We start from the raw sequence: 19,669 nt of genomic DNA, 5'->3' as shown, positions 1-19,669 counted from the left end.
CTGTGTGACTGCAGATGTCTTTTGCAGAGACCACTTGTGAAAACCATCACTTCAGTCTCTCTGCACTCGAGTTCTGCAAGACTAAATGTAGCTGAAGAGCTCAGCCTGTGGTTGGAGTGACACTGAGGCAGGCTGCTGGTCTGCTTTTTGGTTGAAGCTCAGTTTAATTACTGTAGTCGTCCATTTTGAGCTGTGGCTTTTGTTATCTAGTTTGGAACTTAGTTTGAGATGTAAAAACATCCGAATATAATTGTGGGAGTAATAGAACTGAAGGTAACTGGTCCTCTTGTGATTTGTCTTTGTTGTCCAAGTCTTACCTTCTCAGATGGGTTGACCCTGGCCAACATGCAGCTAAACCCCTATCCAGTCACTCACTCACACACCCCACAGTGGGACAGGGGAGAGAATCAGAAGGCCAAAAGTGAGAAAAACTTGTGAATCAAGATAAAGACAGTTTAATATGTGAAGGAAACAAAATGTAAAAAGAGGTGATGCATTTGCCACCTCCCACTAAACAGACCGATGCACAACAAGCCTTGCAGCAATACCTGCTTTAAAAAACTCCAACACAGTTTTATTGCTGAGCACAGTGTTATATGACAAGGAACATGTTTTGGTTCACCCATCCCAGCTATAGTCATAAATCCAAAACACAGCGCTGTATGAACTGCTGTGAAGAAAAGTAGCTCCATCCCAGCCAGACCCAGTACAGCTACCCACTGCCAAAATGCAGCTCCTTCCCTGTACAATTTATATTCATGCTGCCCAGAAATACAGCATGTGCTGTGGTTATTTTGCTTTCTGTCTATGACCTGACGGGAAATCTCTGAGCTTTTGCACAGGATAGAAGTCAGATCCACCTCTTCTCAACAAGCATAAAACATGAAAATGTTTTCTGAAATGCTTTCTAAAATATGCTTTATCCTTTGCACACAAGCGAAGTTAATCACCAAGAGCTCCTGAAAACTGATCTTGCTAACAAATTATATTGGAACAAGTTGTTTGTATTTCATTCCTGTTTCATTTATCTTTAACCATTTTTCCAGTTTCCATTTTCATGCAGAAAGGAATGTCTTCTCTAGAAGCTGTAGCCCTTGACAAGAAGTCTGGCTTTGGCTCTGAAATGATTAGGTCACGAGCCTTCAGAAATGGGTGTGTTAGCAAAGGCCTCTCGAGTTTTATCTCTGTGCTTGTGAGTATAAACAGTCTTTTTCTGATTCTGATTTGGGGACTTGTGATTGTTTGGCTTATTTCTTCTGAAATTACAAATATTCAGGAAGTCTTAAGGATAAGGATTTTCATTTGCAGGGCATTCTTGCTAGCTCGATGGACTGCATGAGGCCATCACTGTCCCACTATCCTGCTCACACCACAGTGAACTGACTCACAGTTTCAGAGTAGTTTTGTTTGTTAACAGAAATTCTAGACAATTTCTGCCAAAGCGGGCAAACAAGTCAAACATAAGCTTGAAATCTAAGAGAAGGGGTATTTTCTTTTCAGTTCCCTCTAAAGCATCTAAATACACTAGTAGTCCAATAAGAGGCCACTCTTGCTTCCCCTTAGAGGGCTGGTTATGTTCTGAGTCTCCAAGAAGTTTGATACACTGAAGTGTGACCAAGCCTTGGTCCAAGTACCTGCTCCCTGGGAAACAGATGTAAGTGAGGCAGCCACAACAATTTGCTCCAAGTCTGCCAGACTGCCTGTGGCTATAACAGCACGTTCTGGGGCCTTATTTTATTAGGCCCACTCTCCCACTGGCTATACACCCAATAATATACCCTTGTGATGGCAATCCCAATACCTACTGCCAGTCTTCATAGCTCTTGTCAGAGATTCTTGTAATGAGGATGTATCTTTAAATCATGTCTTTCAGACTGTTGTACTTGGGCATTTGGGCTGCTTCGAGAAAAGCCTTGCTAGCTCTTGAGTATTAGCTGTTATCTCTACACTATCACCTTCTGCTACAGGAGTGTCTAGGTGCTGGTATGATTTTCAGGCATTTCCATTCAAGCTCAGAGGGCCGCTGCCCTGCCACACTGATTCATTTGGGGATGGCAGTCATCACAGCTCGCTGAGCCTGCTGTGCCCTGAGTGGGATTTGGACAGGGTTTCCTCACTGAAGTCATAACTAATAGAGGAACATCAGCACATGAATGGAGCCACTTATCTCAAAGCTGAATGGCCCTCAAATTCCCTTTCCCTTTCTAGGGCCCAAGACAAGGTTTCTCTTTTCAAAGCGCTACTCCTTGCTCCCCTCCTTTTCACAAATGGCAGTTTGTCACACAGAAAAAGAAATAACTTAATGACTTGTGATCAGCTTAAAAGTATGTCAGCAGTATCGAGGGCACTTTGTGAAGAGAGAGAATTGTGTTGTAGCACAGATTAAAACCGGAACCTAAATGAAGAAAAATAATACTCTATATCCAGATAGCAGAGCAGGCATTGTAAGAGAGATGACAATTGTTTCCTGCTACCAGCTCTATCCCTTTAACATTTCCTTGGTCTTTCCAGAAGGAGTCTCTGGACAGGCAAAACTGCAGAGTAGTCCATGTGTGGACCAGAGATACCTTGGGAAGCAAGCGTTTGTTCACACTTTTCTTGAGTTACCAAGAAAGCTGAAGGAAAAGGTAGAAGTACAAACTAAATGCTATTTGTAAGACTCTGAGCTGATACTTTCCCTCAAACACATCTTGGCATGTGATAGAAACCACAGGATTTATTTCCAGGATATCACTGGGGAAAGACAGTCCCTTCCAAAATTAAACCTCACTTTGGAAACCTCTTCCTCTAACAGCTGAGCATTAGACACTTCTTCCCTTTGGAGCTGCTTGCCTGCTACCTGATTAATTTTTCCATTCCTGCAGAACTTTCAAGCTAAAAATATGTTTTGGGCTGGAAAAAACAGACTCAATTCTCTGTGAATGCTCAGGATCCAATTGTTTCCATTCCCCATAAAAAACAGAAAGGCACACGTGAAAATTCTGAGCTCTTCTGCAGTTAGTTCAGCGGTTGCAAGACAAAAGAAGTAGGTGTTTTTATCTAAATAAATGTACAGTGAAGGAGTAGCGTGAGCACTCAAAATAAGCAATCTGAGAAAGAGAAACTGAGACAGATATTACATGTTTTCAACTAAGTCATGACTATCTGTGTAAGAGGGCTTTTTTATAGTGCAGGCTAAGTCCTATGCTAGTATTTCTGTTCAGATTGTTTTCCAGTATCTCTGCTTAAACTGATTCAAATAAGATGTTGAATTCAGAGAAATTCAAACAGCCATTGAAGTCACAACCATTCTGAGGATGAACAGGAGTATAAAAAAGAAAAATAGTCTGGAGTGGAGATTTCCAACGTATGTCATAGGATCACGGTCATCCTGCCCTCCCATGTTACTGCTGTAAAGGACACCACACAGAGAGGTTCAAGCCCTCTGCACAGGTGGTTATCAGCTGTTCCTGTCAAATGACAGTAGAATTCTCCCACAAAAGCAATTGCTGCTACAGCCGTATATTTAATATACTGAAGGAAATAAATATATATATATATATTCTTACACTATTGTAGCTTTTTTGCTGATGACCAAGTAGCAAGTCTCATTTATCAAGGCAGAGGCGTGAGTGGCAAAATTTCAGCAAAGTACTGATGAATTTTATTCATGTAAAACTTCATTGAAAGGTAACTGCAAGCTACTGGCTGGCCATAACACTGGTATCTGTAGTTGAGAGATAGAGTACAGACTTTCTGCTTGCTCAGAGACATCACATTAAAAGAGGAAACAATCCCAAAGAACCCTTCATAAAGTGATAATGATACACCTTTAGTATGTTAAATTCTCAGATAATACAAAGAAACTGTGAATACTGTGATAGGATACTGATGAAGGACATCTGCCATCTGCACCTGATAGAACATGATGTGGCTTAGATTTCAAAAGACTAGATTAAGTGTGAAGGATTTGACGTCTGATCAGTTTATATCCCTAGAGGAATACATTTTCAAGCTACTGACCTCCCAGAACAGTTTCAAAACCAAGATCCAGGACATTTCTAGAAAATAATTTTCTCCACCATTTGTCCAGTTCAATTCTCTTACACTTCAAAACTCTTACACTTAGCCTTATCCTGAGCTGTAAGCTGGTTACAAGACCCAATTGCTACTAAAGACAGTACCTCTGGCAGTTCTGCTCCCACTGTCATTAGACACGTAGGCTTGCCCACACAACAAATTTGAATCTGTATTTACACATTCACATATAAGAGAAAAATAATGAGCTACTCACTGATTTATCAAGCTTGTTTTATCAGACCGTGTCGCCTTCGTCTTTGTGAACAAACATATAGTTAAACCCTTTATCTGAAAATAGGAAACGGCACTTCCTGTGTGATCTATTGCAAAACATTACAAGAATCAAGGGCACAGTTCTTCTTTCTGAAAATTATCAGTTTCCAACCCGAGTTCTGAACAGAGGGATGAAGTGGGTGTGTACTTGTTCTGCCCCTGCTGAAATTCAGTGGCTAAACTATTCATTTCTCTACAGGGTTAAGACTAGGTGGTTAAATTCAATAAAATCATGTTCTCAGGACAGCAAGTATTTGCAGCTGCTCTAGACGCTTCTGCAGCTCAACAGAGAGTGGTATGAAATATCTGGCATACAGAATGTGTGATTTTAAAATTATATTCAAGTCTCCAAAATGACTGTTGAAACAACCCCACCAAGTTATACTTCATTCATGTAGTCTCTTACTGACTTCTGCGTAATTTCTACATGGTTCTCAGTTCTCCCTTTTGTCATCTTTGGTGAGAAAGAACCTGTAAGCAAAATTAAGATACATTTGTACCATACATGTCATGTTAGACAGCATCACACTTGCCTCTTGTGAGTCTTCTGAAGAGAAACAAGTCAGGGCCTTGTGCCGGCACACACCTCCTCGAGCTAGGTAGGTCAGGCAGAGCACGGTGGTGATGGAACTACCTTCCCTCCAGTTGTGAGACCAGCTCATGCAGTCCGCACCACACTGTCCTGTGGGATGCATACCCGCCCTCGAACACACATTGTGTGGTTTTTGGAAAGTCACTTGTAATGATTTGTGGTTCTCGGAGGCTGTCGCGTGAGGAGGGCTGGAACCTGCAGCTCGTTCCCTTTTTGATGTGGTGGCATTGCAGCAATTGAAAAGCAGTAGGAAGATTGAAAGCAATAGGAAGAAAGAGATAGGAATCGGTAATGCTTCAAAGGCAGGACAGGAAGTATAGCTGACTGCACAGGCTGTCATCATGGATTTTCTTTTGAAACATTTGTTTTACCAATGCCATTGGTACACCTACATCAGCAGTCTCCAGCTGCTGGAGTGACGGATGATGCCTGTGTAGGGAACCATTAAAAACCAGGACTGATGAATATTATGTCCACTCATCTGCCCCCTGAGGGGTCCTTTTAAGCTGTCATTGCAATTTATAGCAAAACTACATTTTGCATTTTGCAGCTATTTAGCAGCAGCAGTTGACCATTCTCTCTGCTGGGTGGCTTCCTGCAGTATTCCTCAAAGAGTGTAAGGCTGGATTTTGCCAAAATTATAGCCGGATTTTGTCATTTCCTAGAAAATCTATGTGGAGTTTCACTAAAACCAGTGATACATAACCTGAGCAGTAACGCTGCAGGGAGTATAAAAGAGGTTCACAGAGCTGCGAGCTGTTGCAGACGGTGTGCCTAAGCGAGATGTTAGGAAGAGGGGTCTCTGTGGTGGCTGAAAGAGCATCAACTTTTCCTGTTGATCTGGAGGGGAGTGTGCAGATTTTGCTGTAAATGCAGACTGCAAAGCACTGAAAAGCTTAAAGCCTGGTCAGAAGGGGCCTTCCCTACAGGAACACAGTGCATAACAGGGAGACTCAACCCACGTTTTCTCTCCATCCCACCTCCCTCTGAGCTGCTGTCTGAATTTGAAATCATTTTTTTACCATTTCAGACGTCTCTTCCTACTCAACATACAGGCTGATAGCTCAGCAGTTTTGTTTGTAAATTTAAACTTCTGTGGGCTACTGTCTTGGGGAAAGAAGTGCTTAGCTTGCAGGATCAAAAATCCTTCTCTAAGGCACTTCATTTTTACTGCCCTATGAGAAAGAGGGGTGGTCACCAAGAGAAAGGGTTTGTCTTAGCTCCTGAGAGTGAAGTCCATTGCCCAGGGGCTGTGGGCGGGTGTAATTGCCTAGGGGTACCAGAGGGAATGCTTGCTCTCCTCCTGCCCTCTTGTCTTGTGACACTGACACTTCCCTTTGTGTTTTTCAGAGGCTTTCTGGAGTCTGCTTTTTGTTTGCTCTATCAGTTTGCCCAAATAAAAAAAGCAGCTACAGCTGAAAATAGCAGAACCAGCATGTAAGTGATGGCAGAAGTTTGGGAAACTTAGCAAATGCAGCACTTTGGAATTGAATACCTCCCATGCAGGAGAAGAAAAAGACCTAGTTGTATGGACAGCACCCTATGCAGACAGTGCTTTCTAAACATATGTGGACAAAGGAATTGTATACAAAACTGCAAGAATTCATATATTGACAGAATTGCTAAAATCTGAAGTCTCTCAGGAATGGATAAATTCCTGTTTCCATTTTCTCTCTTACTGAGACCAGTCTAGGAAAGATCCCAGAAGAAGTCATTGTTGGACATACATGCTAGCTTCACAGTCTGTGAGGTAAGCAGGGGCCTTGAGCGTGGCATAATGGGTTCAATGGGATGGAGAATGGTGAACTCACGACTTAGCATTTGAGAAAGAAAGCATAGTTTTGTACACGCTGCTTTGAAAAAGTTCTAATTCTTCATGCCTCCAGTCTGAGTGCTCAGGTGGAAAACAAGTAGACAGTGTTTTCAAGCTGCCTGAACTCCCATTGCTCTGACCTTTGAAAATCAGGCATAGTTTGTTTCCAAAACGCTAGTGCAAATAATTTGAAATGCTTCAGAAAGACTGATGGAGATGAAAATAAAGGAAAGAAGAAAGATTCAAAAGAGAAGAAGCATGTCATATTGAACACTTAATTTTAAGCACCTGGAACCACTTTTTAAATTGTATTTAGCTAAATTTTTTTTATATTTTATTGTAGAAGATAGGGCTTGTTAGAAAGGGTAGGACCACCTGAAAATCCCTTTTCCAGGTATTCTGAAGAGATCCAGGAAAAGGAATGAAGTATTCATCAGTCTAGAAAGCATGCCCTGTGAGAAATTATTGGGAAAGGACTAGATAATCTTTGGAGAGCTCTCAGACTTCTTTTCTATGATTTTATTCTTAGCATATTTCCTGTAAGGGACTAGTGAACTTTGTGAACCTTAACCAATTCAAAGAACTTCCTAGGAAGTGGAAGCAAAGAAAGCAGTTAGATAAAAACCTCCCAAAGTGGGAGACATTGCTAGCTGCAGAGTGCTTGCCTTGTAAAAGTAGAGAGATGCTTAGGTTCTCCATTTGTTAAATTAGGCAGGTTAAGAAGGGAAGAAAAGAGTACATGGACTTCACTATGCTGATCAACTGAAATTCTATAAAAAGGGAAGCACTGCTTGGTTGTGCTGAAGAGAAGAATCAAAAAAGAAAAAAGGAAAATTACTGCAGCAAAACTGTCTGCGTCTTACTCAGCTGGGGCTTTCTGGAAGCTGCCACAGCACCACCACTGACAAACCTGAAGCAAGGGAACCAAACCACTAAGTGATTCTGTTGCTCCTTCAGCTGCTGAATGTACAGGAGAACTAGGTTTGACAATAATACCATTGCCTTAAATTTAGAACATTATGTGGATCCTGAAGTCAAGATGCACAGAGGCACTCAAGGCACTGATATCATTTTCCTAATTTCCTGAAGAAGTCTCTCAGCTTTTCCTGTGGAGGGGATGGGATTGCTGGAGACAGTTCACTGTTGGTAAGACTACAGGTAAAATTAAAAGCAAGCCTAAGAAGAAATGACAGGACCTCAGCTGTATTCCTCTAAGACCATAGCGACGATTAAGGAATGGCCTTGCAATTTGTCTCATATTCTAGGCCATGTGGAAGGAGAGATGTTGACTTCAGTCCCTGTGTCAAAGTGTGTTTAAGAATTTCAGGCAAAGCAGGATAGCACGAGAGGGGAACCTGGGTACTGATGGAGTTACTTTCCTGTTCCCATGGTGTGCTTCAGCCTGCCTTTTTATGGTGAAACTGAGTGAAGTAGATGTTTTGTTGTGAAAAAGGAATTCAGTAAATGTATTAGAGTCCTTGTGCAGTATCGTCCTCGAGTGTCCTCATCTGCAGCAGCCTTCAGCAGGCATTTTGCTGACTCTCCTCATGCTTTCAGGGATGGGCATGTGGCAGCTTTGGTTGAGCACAAGGAGGGGCACACAGGAAGAATTTGCGAGGTCTATTATAGGTAATTGTTTCAGCTTTTCTGTGTAATATTTGTTAGTATTAGGAAGATAATGAAAACCCTATACTGCTCTTGCTGTGTACAGTGCTGTTCTCTAAACATTTGTTGCATTATTTGCAGATGCGCATGTACAATTTTACTGTGGCATTTTCTCTTGAGATGTCCAACAGGTAAAAGCATTAAAGCAGCCACAGCTTATAACCATACTTGGAGAGCCCTAATGTTGGTCCTAGCCTTGACTCAAGTGAAAAGCTTCCTTTTTATGTAATTCTTTCTGCTTTCAGGTAAGTGCTATAAATGCTGAGCTACTTCCTGGAAGGGAAAACAGAGATAGCCACCTCCCCTGGTTCTCTGCCTGGTTCTGCTTTAATTTCTTTCATTCCGGAGTCCTTCAAACTAAGTGTTGTAGGCTGTAGGAGTTGGCTCTCCCACCCATAGCTGGTAGCCAGCTGGCTAGTCTATGGGCTCCCTCTATAGTCTATAGATAGAGGTACGTATTTGCAGAGGGTAACTGCCTCTGTCTTAAGCTATGCCACCTTCGGCTAGAATGGATCACCATATGGAGGGATCTCTCTTTAACGATAGAAAGAGCCTAGGCAAAGAGTTCAGACGAGACAGACAGCTTTTACATTGATAAAACTGGACTAGACAGTCCAAACAAATGTTTCAGATAACTTGAATGAAATCTATGGGGCTTTTGGTGACAAGAAATTATTTTTTATTTTGGAAAAAAATATCAAAGCAAATATTTTAGATTTTTGTTCTTTGGGGCTGAGCTTGTTTTTTTAGCAGGTAAGCCTGATGATGCTGTCTACATCCTCTGCTGAAGAAGAAGAGACCTGTGCTACAGAGGTAAAGATCAGTTCTGCTGATGAACCACAAGAGATGCAGGAACAGATTTACTGAGTCACTACAAACTGCACCCTGCTTACGCCTAAGAAACACGGTATATGTTCCACATCGTGTTACAGAAGTGAGGCCGCAAAGGCCATCCTCCTCTTCCCCTATGTCCTCATAGCCATGCAGGCATTCTGAAGAGACATCATGTTTTAGAAGAGGTGGGAAGATGCATAAAAGCAAAACACGGTTGCTATTGATGGCGTATGAAAGTGGCATTGTCAGCCACTCAGGAGTCTCAGTACTGCCACACAGCTTTGGGGCGTTTCATAAAGCCCGGGGGAAGACTTGACAACTGAGATATAAGTTAACCATGAGATCAACATATTTTTAAGATATTCTGAGTTGCAGAGAACAGGAAGAACTTTACTAGAAAATACCTATGCGGTTTGCCCTTCATGTGAACCTCTTGAGTACACACATCGCAAAGCCTTGGTCAGTCTGCAGAAGCCATCATCCCAGCAGAGGGACTCTTGCTATTGTATTTCACTGGTGTGCAGGACCGGGATTTATTTAATGTATGCTATCCAGATACTTCTCAGATTGCAAAATTATTTTTTTTTCCTCTCATAATCATGTCTCTAGTTCCATTAGGGTAATATTGGATTTCTTCACAGATACTACAGTGTTTTTCTCACCACATTTATGAGATGAATCAATATAGTTATAGCCATTTTGCAACAAGGATGCTGAAGTGCCAAGATTATGAATATCAAGCATCCATTCCTTCTAGGAACCCGGTTTATGAACTGTTTTCCTCCAAAGCAATGCATTGTGGTGGGGAACAATTCCCATGTGTTGTAGCTGCACCCTTGTACTTCTGGTTCTTGGTCCTTGCGTCCTGGAACATGACAAACGAAACCTCAGAGGCCACCTATGAAAAGCTAAGTTTACATGAAAAGTGAAGGTACTTAATTTACTTGGTAGCAGTAAACATTAAGGGTAGATTGGATAAATTCAGGTCTGTGTGCCTAAATCCCTTGGTGGATCTTGTGCCAGCCTTATGACATGCTCACAGATTCCAGTAGTATTTCTAACACTGGACTAGGCATCTCTGAAATGTGAGTCTTCCATGATTTTCCTTCACGGCTATCTGCAGGGCTCCTCAATGAAACTGATTCCTAAAGACACAACCAGCCCCATATACTTTTCAGTCTGCTCAGAGACTGTCCTTACACTCCTGTGCAGCTATCTGGTGGAGTCTGCTTACCTTCTGTGAATACCACCCATGGAGAGGGAGTTCAGCAGTCTGAAGCCAACCTGGTAGCCATGTTACAGCAATTTATGGACATACTGAATCTGTCCCTAATCAGCTCCCAACAGGTTTTATTCACAGGACAGAGATACCATTTCCTTAGTAGCTTCTGTAGATAAAATATAAGAAAACACTGGACTTAGGTAAGTCAGTAAAACATCCTTTGACACAGTCCACGGCAAACTAACCACACCGCAGAATCTGTGATACCACAGACTGTGCGGTTCTCTATCCCCACCAACTGGGGATCTCTGTGGTGTCTTCTGTACTACAGTGTGGTAAATTTTATTGTATTCTCTCTCTCTTTTTGTAACGTAGTACTAATTGCTGTCTCATAACAGGAATGGAATAGCTAGTTTACATCTTGGTCCATAAATGAGAAATCTTACACCTGTGCTGTTAGCTGCAGATAAGCTGTTTGTGCCGCTGTGCAAAACAATGCCATTGTTAGCAAGTATGATGTGAAGCCAGGTCCTTCTGTATTTGTCAAGCTCTCAGATCATGTTGAAATAGTTGTTTCATGCAGGTATATTTAGTGCTTGCAAACCAGTTTGCCGTCCTTCTTGGAAGAGATTGTTTTAAGTGTAAAGATGAAAGCAGGCCACAAAGAAGTGACAAAAATAACTTCAACTGAAAAGCCATCTCATCAAGAGAATTCAACAGGAAGGTGTTTTTTATGCCTAGACTGTACCAAAATATGTCAAGATAAAGTCCTAAATAAAGCTTTAAGTGGATCTCAGCTAAAAATTTTCTTTGCGTTGCCTGAAGTGCAGTTGGATTCACCTGGAATCTCAAAACCAAACAATCCCCAAAATGTTTCTTTGGGCAATTAACATCTTACAATGACGCTCCATTTTATAAGACTTAAAGTCTCAATGCATTTTCAATACTACTAGCACTTGTCCTCAAATAGTGGAGAAGTTTACTGTCTGCTACAGTTTTTCACACTGATGAGGGACCATTTCTTATCTCCTTGTTCCTGTGTTAAATGCATTAAATATTCAATACCTACAGAGTGCTCACCACTGACACTTCCAGCTACCATCCAGTGCTCTCCCCTCACCCAGTTCACTGAAGAGACTGCCGGGTATGTCTGAGCCCCACGAACCTCTGTTTATTCACTGAAATGGGGAAGTCTGTCCTGAAATGTATCCTAACATTGTCTGAGAAAAAAGACTAGAAAAATTAGTGCCAGAGGCACTGGACATCAGCTGCAACCAGGAAAAGCTGTTGTCAGAGTGCTGTAACAAGTGAAAGCACAGTTTATCACCTAGTTTGAGAAACAGTGTGAAGGAGGAGAAGAAGAGGATGACTTACAAGAAGGGAAGACATACTGACAAGCAGCCACTGGAGCCCCGTTGTATGGGTGAGAGAGGACACCTGACTCTCTCCTCCAGCTCGAAAGAAGGAAAGGAACTAGTGGCAGAGAGCGAGAAAAGCCAAGAAGCTGGGCCTGGAAGGTATTTAAGGATCACCAGAGTTTGAGAAGGCCTCTGAGATTTTCAGGTTCCCAATTGAAAGTTGAAGGCAGGCAAGCTTAAGAATTTGGTGGTGTTATGAGTTCATTTCAGCAGAAAATTGTAAACCACAGAAAGTTTTATATCTCATCTCTGGGTTAATTTATTAATGCATTTGGGGTTTGCATTGTTATAATAACCACATAACGTATTTGGGTTATAATGTGTTTCTAATTAAAAGAGCAACACCCATACCAGAAAGAAGACTCAGGTGTCAGGTAGCCAAAATTCTAGTGTAAGAACTACAAGAGGTTACAGTGTATGGCCGCAAACACACAATTTCATTGATTTAGGTGGTCCATCTCTTCTTTTTTATATCTTTATTGTAAAGTGAAGGAGAAGGACATAAGTAGGGTTAATCTGGATGTTTCTAAAACTGAGATCTGGGCCTGAAAAAATCTTATACAAATCCTCAAAAGTATCAAGTCCATCACTAAATTCAGTGGTGGATCTCAAAGTTGTGACAGAACCTGGCTTTAAATCGATTATCATATCAGTTTGGAAATCACAGGCCTTCAGGGTGAGGTGCACTCACTCAGGCTTGTTTTGGGTTTCCCCAGGGTGGTGCCATATCTCTTAAATTTGCAGTGCTACAGCCAAGACTGTCTACTGAGGTGCTAGATGCTGACAGTTGGCCTGGTCTGTGGGGCAAGTGTAATGCTCACCCTTCTGTTAAGGGAGAAAAGGAAACACCTGATACATAAATCCAAGAATTTAATGTTAGTGTAATTGAACTCTTAGTGCTTTAATCCAAACATCTTTATTAGTCCAGACCTGATTATTACAGAAATGGAAAGAAAAGAGAAACAAACCAACCAACAAACAAATCAGAGTACTTCTGGGCATAATGATGACAGTAATAGTAGTAGTAGTAGTAGTAGTAGTAGTAGTAGTAGTAGTAGTAGTAGTAGTAGTAGAAATTGTTATATACACACTTTGTAGTTTCTACCCCTTTCCTAAGTGTAATACTTACTCCTCCACTACTCTTCTGAGCCCTAAGGTCAATGGCTTCAGCCTGCTGGTCCCTTGTAAAAGGATCCCTCTACACCTTGTCTTGTGTCCCCACTTCTCAAGGCCTCTGCTATCATACTAGGACTGTGTACAGAACCATGTTAGAGTCATAAATATCTCATTCTACACAAATAACTACGTATTACTGCTATCTATATAAAAACTGTGGTTGTGCTCCACATTAGTAAGCAGAACTAAGACAAATTAAATATAGCCACCTGCTCAGAAGAAGAACTACTTTTGCAGCTAAATCAAGCAAAAATAAAGTTTCGGGCAGGTTAAGATGGGTTCAGGCGAAGAGAGCTTGGCCAGCATCAGTCCTGAGGCCTTGCACACTCAATACACAGCCCGTGGCTGGTACTACCAGCAGCAACACCATATCACTGGGTGGGTTCTGGGGCTACAGAAGACACACAGAAAGCAGTGTCTCCATTTACAGGGTTACAGAAGTCTCTCCCTTGTCACTGTAATGAGGCAAAACTCGGTGAATATTTCCTAAGGCAATGCTAAGAAGATATTTTAATATGTTTCAATAAATTGCTTATGTTTTTGAGCTGGAGACAGGCTAGAGGAACTCAGCAATGTCTCTGGTTCTTCCCCTTTCACTCACCAGCCTTCTGCACGGGGCAGCTTTGCTCAGCCCCAGCTCTGGACAGCCAGCAGCCTGCAGGGAGACAAGGAGAAGCGGAGGTCTGCTGTGGGGAAAGGGCTGGGGACGAAGGCACAGGTTTATCCTCTGGCCTGCTTAACAACAGAAGAGAGATCAAGATGCTAGAGGCTTCTGAAAAGGAGGAAGCAGTCCTTAGCAGGGGGAAGGCTGTGCTAAGGGAAGTGCCCCTGAGGAATGAAAAAGAGAGAAGGAAACTGAAGGTTGAAGAGTATATTATAGTAGGCTGAAACTTGTGAGTAGGAGTGTTGCTAAAACAGCTCCTGGAATTAAGAGCAGTGCTAAGTCATAACTTCATGTTTTCACCTCCTGCGGAGAGATGAGTGGGTTGGTCTTTCACCTCACTGTGTTATCTCTTACCTTACAGATTATCTGCTGACACCAGGATTTTTTTACACTCTAAATGATAAGGGCAGTAACAGAGAATGTGGAACAAGTGAGTGGGACATTGAAGCTGGCTGACATTGCAGCACCCCGACTGGTGGAGAAGTGTGTTCAAAGAGGTGGGAGGGAAGTGGAGGCAGGAGCTAACACATTGTTTGCAAGCCAAGGGGAGCCTGGAAATAACGTAGCTCGGGAGGTACAAGGCCAGGCCTAGAAATGAGCACGCAGGTGCTAGCTGGTATCCAAGTCATCATTTTACTCAACAGCAAGGAAGGCAATGAGCCCGAAGATTGCCCTTTGGGCTGGATGTTGTTCCTTTTATCAGCTTAAGAAAGCTGGAGGAGGGATCTTTTTACCCCTCAAAATGCAAGTGCTCAGGTTGTCCCTGCTGTCACAGTCCAGGAATGTCAATGTCCCTGAGCCCCTGGAGAACCCGAATAACTCTCCAAAAGCTGGTCCTAGGGATGTTTTGGTGCATAGGCTGTAATAAGTGGAGAAGTCTGTTTATATTACATGGTTGTGGGGACAGCTGAGCTAGGTCCAGGACCAGCAGCTGTATGACCATACCCCAGCTAATAAGACTGGACGCAGCAGATTGATCTTTTGACTTCCCAGGCTTTTGTCTCTGCAGCAATTTCTCTGTGTGCGCACTGGCTTTGGCTGGGATGGAGTTAACTTTCCCCACAGTAGCCCCCCCAGCACTGTGCTCTGCACTTGCAGCCAGAGCAGCCCCAGCATTGCACCACGTGGTGGTGTTACTCAGGTGAGCAGCCAAGATCCACCTCAGCTGCTCTCTCAATCCCCCTCCTCAAAGGGAAAGGGGGAGAAAATGCGATGCGAAGGGCTCAAGAGTTGAGATAAGGACGGGGAGATCGCTCAACAGTTATCGGGCAAAACAGACTCAGAGTTGGGAGATAGTAAGATTTATTGCCTATTATTAACAAACTAGAGAAGTGAGAAACAAAGGAAAGAAACCAAAAATGCCTTCCCTCCATCCACCCTCTTCCACCTCCTCCCTCCGAGTGGCGCAGGGTAACAGGGACTGGGGGCTGCGGTCAGTCCCTAATGCTTCATCCCCACCACTCCCTCACGGTCCCTCTCTGCCCCTGCTCCCTGTGGGGTCCCTCCCACGGGATGCCGTCCTTCCCGAACTGAGCCTGCGGGGGCTGCCCACAGGCAGCAGCTCTTCAAGACCTGCTCCCACACGGCTCCGTACCACGGGGTCCATCCCCCAGGAGCAAACTGCTCCAGCACGGGTCCCCCACAGGTGGGCGGCAGCTCCCCCCAGACCCCCTGCTCCTGCGTGGGCTCCTCTCCACGGGCTGCAGCTCCGGCCCGGGGCCTGCTCCTGCGGGGGCTCTCCATGGGCCGCAGCCTCCTCCAGGCCACATCCACCTGCTCCACCGGGGGCTCCTCCACGGGCTGCAGCGTGGAGATCTGCTCCGTGTGGGACCCATGGGCTGCAGGGGGACAGCCTGCTCCACCAGGGGCCTCTCCACAGGCCGCAGGGGAACTTCTGCTGCGTGCCTGGAGCACGTCCTGCCTCCTGCTGCACTGACCTTGGGGGCTGCAGGGCTGCTTCTCACTCCTCTCTCTCTCTCAGCTGCTGTTCCCCAACAGTTTTTTTTTCCCCTTTCTTAAATATGCTCCCCATTGGGTGCCAAAAATGACCAACATGGGGCACGAACCCACCACCCTGAAATTAAGAGCCTCATGCTCTAATGACTGAGCTCGTGCTCCACCAACAGTGCTTTGGGATTGCTGAGCAGTGCTGGCACAGCACCGAGGCTTGCTCCAACACCCCACAGCCAGCAGGCTGGGGGTGGGCAAGAGAGGGGGACATCACAGGGCAGCGGGCCTACACCGACCGAGGGGATATTCCACACCACACATCCTCACACTTGGTGATAAAAGCTGGGGAAGGGGAAGGAGAGGGGGCCTCTTATCACAAAGACGTCCTTCCTCCCAAACAACCACTACACGTGTTGAGGCCCTGCTTCCCAGGCCATGGCCGAACATCACTCATTGGTGCAAAGTAGAGAATTATTGCTTTCTCTCTTGTTGCTTCTGTGAGGCTTTTGCTTGCTTGTTTGTTTTTCCCTATCTTTGTTTTTCCTTTAATTATATTATCCTTATGTCTGCCGGTGAGCTTTTTTTTTTTTTTCTTTTTTTCTTTCCAACATACTTTCTTCTCTCTCTCTTCTTTTGAGGAGGGGCAGTGAAAGAGCGGTTGTGGTGGAGTTCAGCTGCCCAGCTGGGTGAAACCACCACAGGGTGCCTCTATATTTGCTATGTTGGCACATGTCTTATTTTGAAATTTATCTCTTCATGGCCCTGAACTGCACATTTTAGAAATTGTGCTGGGGAAAAAAAAAAAAAAAAAAAAAAGAGTGATTTCTAGCACCTAAAGCACATTGTTTTCTAGGTCTTCACAAGAAAAGGTCTTCAGTTCTAGGTCTAGCAGCATGTGGGACTTGCGAGCGAACTTCATTATTGTCAAGTAATCTGCAACGCCTTTTGAATTTCACATGCCTTTTGCCAAAGAGCCTAACCTGTCAAGAGTGCGTGTTCCCAAGGCTGGGAAGCTGCCTGGGGCTGCCAGGGACAGGGGTCTGTCTGGAGACCACTGCCCTCAGCATCTAGTTGGTAGCAAAGTACTGCTGGTGGGAGTGTGAATAAACTCTTCAGCTTTTTGGAGGCAATTACTCACAGTTTCCCAAACTCACTGAGATTAGCTTAAGTAGTTTAGTATTATGAAACAAAGTTTAATGTCATTTTCTTTCATAGTTATATCATCCCAAAGTACTGCATGATTTCTGATGTCACTTTGGCAGGTGGTTTCTATGGGTCGTTTCCCACTTTTCAAGCTGGAGAAAAGCCAGCAGGAATCACTGCCAGCACCTCTCTTTCATGATGTTCTTTGCCTCTCTCTCTCTCCCAGTTCTCCATTGCACTGCTTTGCACAGTTCTACTGTATTTTAGTTATTTTAAAAGTCTGGGTGATGTTTGGATATTTTGTTGTGTGCTACCAAATGGTCTTGGGCTAGAATAAGATCAGACTTTCCTGGCGCTGTGTCAGAAGTATCGTAACTACAAAAGGGCAGAGAACATGAAACAGGAAAGTGGAGGGTTGTGAAACGTTAGATGAAAATCAAGATGTAGAAAGTTCAAAGAAATTCAGACACATTTTAGAATTAGCTAGGGAAATGCTATCAAACATGAAAAGTGGTGTTTAGCACTTTAGCTGGCTATTTGGCATCACTCGTAGGTGTGATAGTTTGGTTCTAGAGGGTTGAGGGGGGGAAGGTGGTTTTAGTGTGCTTTTAGTTTCTCACTTTGCTAGTCCACTAGTGATAGGTAATAAATTATATTAATCTCCCTACACTGAGGCTGTTTTACCCATGACAATAATTGCTTGGCGATCTCCCTGACCTTATCTCAACCTTTGAGCCCTTTCCATCATATTTTCTCTCCCTTTCTCTCTGAGGAGGGGGAGTGAGAGAGCGGTTGTGGTGGAGCTCAGCTGCCCAGCTGAGTAAAACCACCACAGAACAGCAATAATCTCTTTATTCCATCTCTCCATGATAATGATCAACTTTCCACTAACTTAATTAACAAGATTGGGCAAGGTATTTTGACATACGTATTCACATTTCCACATGCAGCACCAGGAAATCCAAGTGACATCAAACCTGCATGTTTCTTGGTGCTTGCGCAGTGGTGTTTGCAGCTGATGACATCTCAGTACAGGAAAATTTGCTGATTCCAGCAATCTGGTTATGAGTAGATTGCAAAATTCTTATTTTTTCCTCATAATTATTTTTTATGTCACAACCACTGAAACTGAGGAAATGGTACATCTACTACCTGCTTTTTTTTCCAAGAGAATATTATGACTGCGAAAAAAGGGCAGATTGCTGTTGACAAGTTTCTACATAAAACAGAATGTGTAACAGAGGAAATGGCAGTACCAGTTCCTTAATGGTATAGTAGTAGTGTAGAGCTTCACCTCGTTTTTGATCTGATGGTGCTGTTACCCACAACAACTTCAGTGCATAGAAGAGCAAAAACTTCTGAGTATTTCTTAGTGTCTCCCCGGATTCCTTCCTGGCTGATAGTGTGTAAGAGCAACATAAAATCCAGTGGATTTACAACATCAGAAATAACATTTCATGTTTAGAGAAGAGGCACAATGCTTCTTGGAGTACTTAGGGTGATGTCTCTCCATTCTGGTAGTTCACACGGTAAAAGGAGCATACCAGCTCCTTTTTTGCAGCCATGTTAGACAAAGAATGAGCCTTCTGAAGGGAAAAGTGTCCCTTGGGATCTGCGATCATGATCTCAGAGAGATCAACCATACTGAAGTATGCTTGAGGAGAGGGTGGGGATTTGTATCTACCCTTTTGGATTCTTAAATACCAGTGTTTCAAACAGAGCAGAAGTAAGCTCTACAGTAAGTCCAGCAAAACCTACTTTTTAACTTCTTTGTTTAAGGCTTCACATATCATTTGGGATAAATTCTGGTATTATTCTTCCTTTCCAATGATTTCACAGCTGGACCGAAAAAAAAAAAAAGTAATAGAAACAAAGAATTTGGCCCTTTTGGCCCCTGTGATTGTCTTGTAACCTAGAGAGAATCCTAGTCTACTGCCGAAAACATCGCTGCATTATTGATGCAAGTGTCTTTGGCACATTTTAATTTCACACTTAAAGATCACAGAATTTCATGATGATGATGGAAAGAATTGTGCGTGTCTGGGGCATACCTGGTCTGTATCACTTTGAATGACATAGCAACATAAAAGGTGCATGGTCTTTGAAAAATTACAGTGAATTTCTGTAATTTAAAAAATTGTCTTGTCTTTACATGATTTCAAATTCAGTGAGGCAATTAAACACTTAGTGGAAACTAAGAATTTGGAGACCTTATTTCTTACGCCTAATCATTTCTTCTGAATAACAAGATTGCAGACATAATCCAGATCTGTGTTTTAAAATCAGAGAGTCATTGAATACTAACTTTAGATAAAAGCAGTCTTTGCTTTGTTTTGGCCTTTTTTTTTCACAACTATCAATAAAACAACTTGATCTGGGGTGAATCATTTCCTGTTTCACACCTGTCCAATTTCAGTCAGACTACTACATTAAGTTATGTATTAAATTATCTTTTCCCTGAAATCTAGAAGCCTAAAAAGTGAAGGTCACTCACCACATGTAGTTTCTACGCTTGAAGGCAACTTGTTGGTGCTGTAAGTCATATGCAGGATTGATGGGACCCGGGTCTCTTATTTGATCAATGTCTTTTCCCTGCAGCCAGGAAGCCTGGCTCCTGACTGCCAACTTTTGTGCCATCTAAGCTGCATGGGAAAGTGTCGTTATGTGAGAGCTGCTCAGAAAAAAATCCCTTCTTCACTTTTTCTCAAAATAAAAGATAACAAAAGAATGTATATAAAAAAATAAAATCTGTTGCTTCTTCCATTTTGCCTAAAACATCTATGGGTAAGACAGTAAATGTCACCGAACATTTTAAACAGAAATACTTTCACCCAAACTGCAAAACTCTAGCCACAGGGGA

The 19,669-nt window shown here is 43.0% G+C and overlaps 2 protein-coding genes across 6 annotated transcripts in view; both read right to left on the bottom strand.

The window, feature by feature from the left end:
- Window positions 1–4,383, bottom strand: part of LOC310894634 (C-C chemokine receptor type 5-like) — a 27,036-nt gene extending 22,653 nt beyond the window's left edge. Inside the window, exon 1 of the mRNA XM_083825023.1 lies at window positions 4,274–4,383. The gene's annotated coding sequence lies outside the window, so the exon portion shown is untranslated. The remainder of the gene's footprint in view (window positions 1–4,273) is intronic.
- LOC310894633 (C-C chemokine receptor type 5-like) overlaps window positions 1–19,669 on the bottom strand; it is a 24,475-nt gene extending 4,806 nt beyond the window's left edge. The window contains exon 1 of one of the 5 annotated variants that reach the window (XM_083825017.1): window positions 19,304–19,669. In XM_083825017.1, coding sequence (XP_083681143.1) covers window positions 19,304–19,352 — 49 coding nt within the window. In that variant the 5' untranslated portion in view covers window positions 19,353–19,669. Of the gene's footprint in view, window positions 1–4,273; window positions 4,410–4,865; window positions 5,047–19,303 lie in introns of those variants that run through there. The other 4 variants (XM_083825016.1, XM_083825020.1, XM_083825019.1 and 1 more) reach the window with 4 other exon arrangements.

The sequence above is a fragment of the Anser anser genome (assembly GCF_964211835.1).
Source record: "Anser anser genome assembly, chromosome: 2".
Lineage (NCBI taxonomy): Eukaryota > Metazoa > Chordata > Aves > Anseriformes > Anatidae > Anser > Anser anser.
The sequence above is the reverse complement of the archived record's forward strand: the minus strand, read 5'-3'. Positions and strand labels throughout refer to the sequence as shown.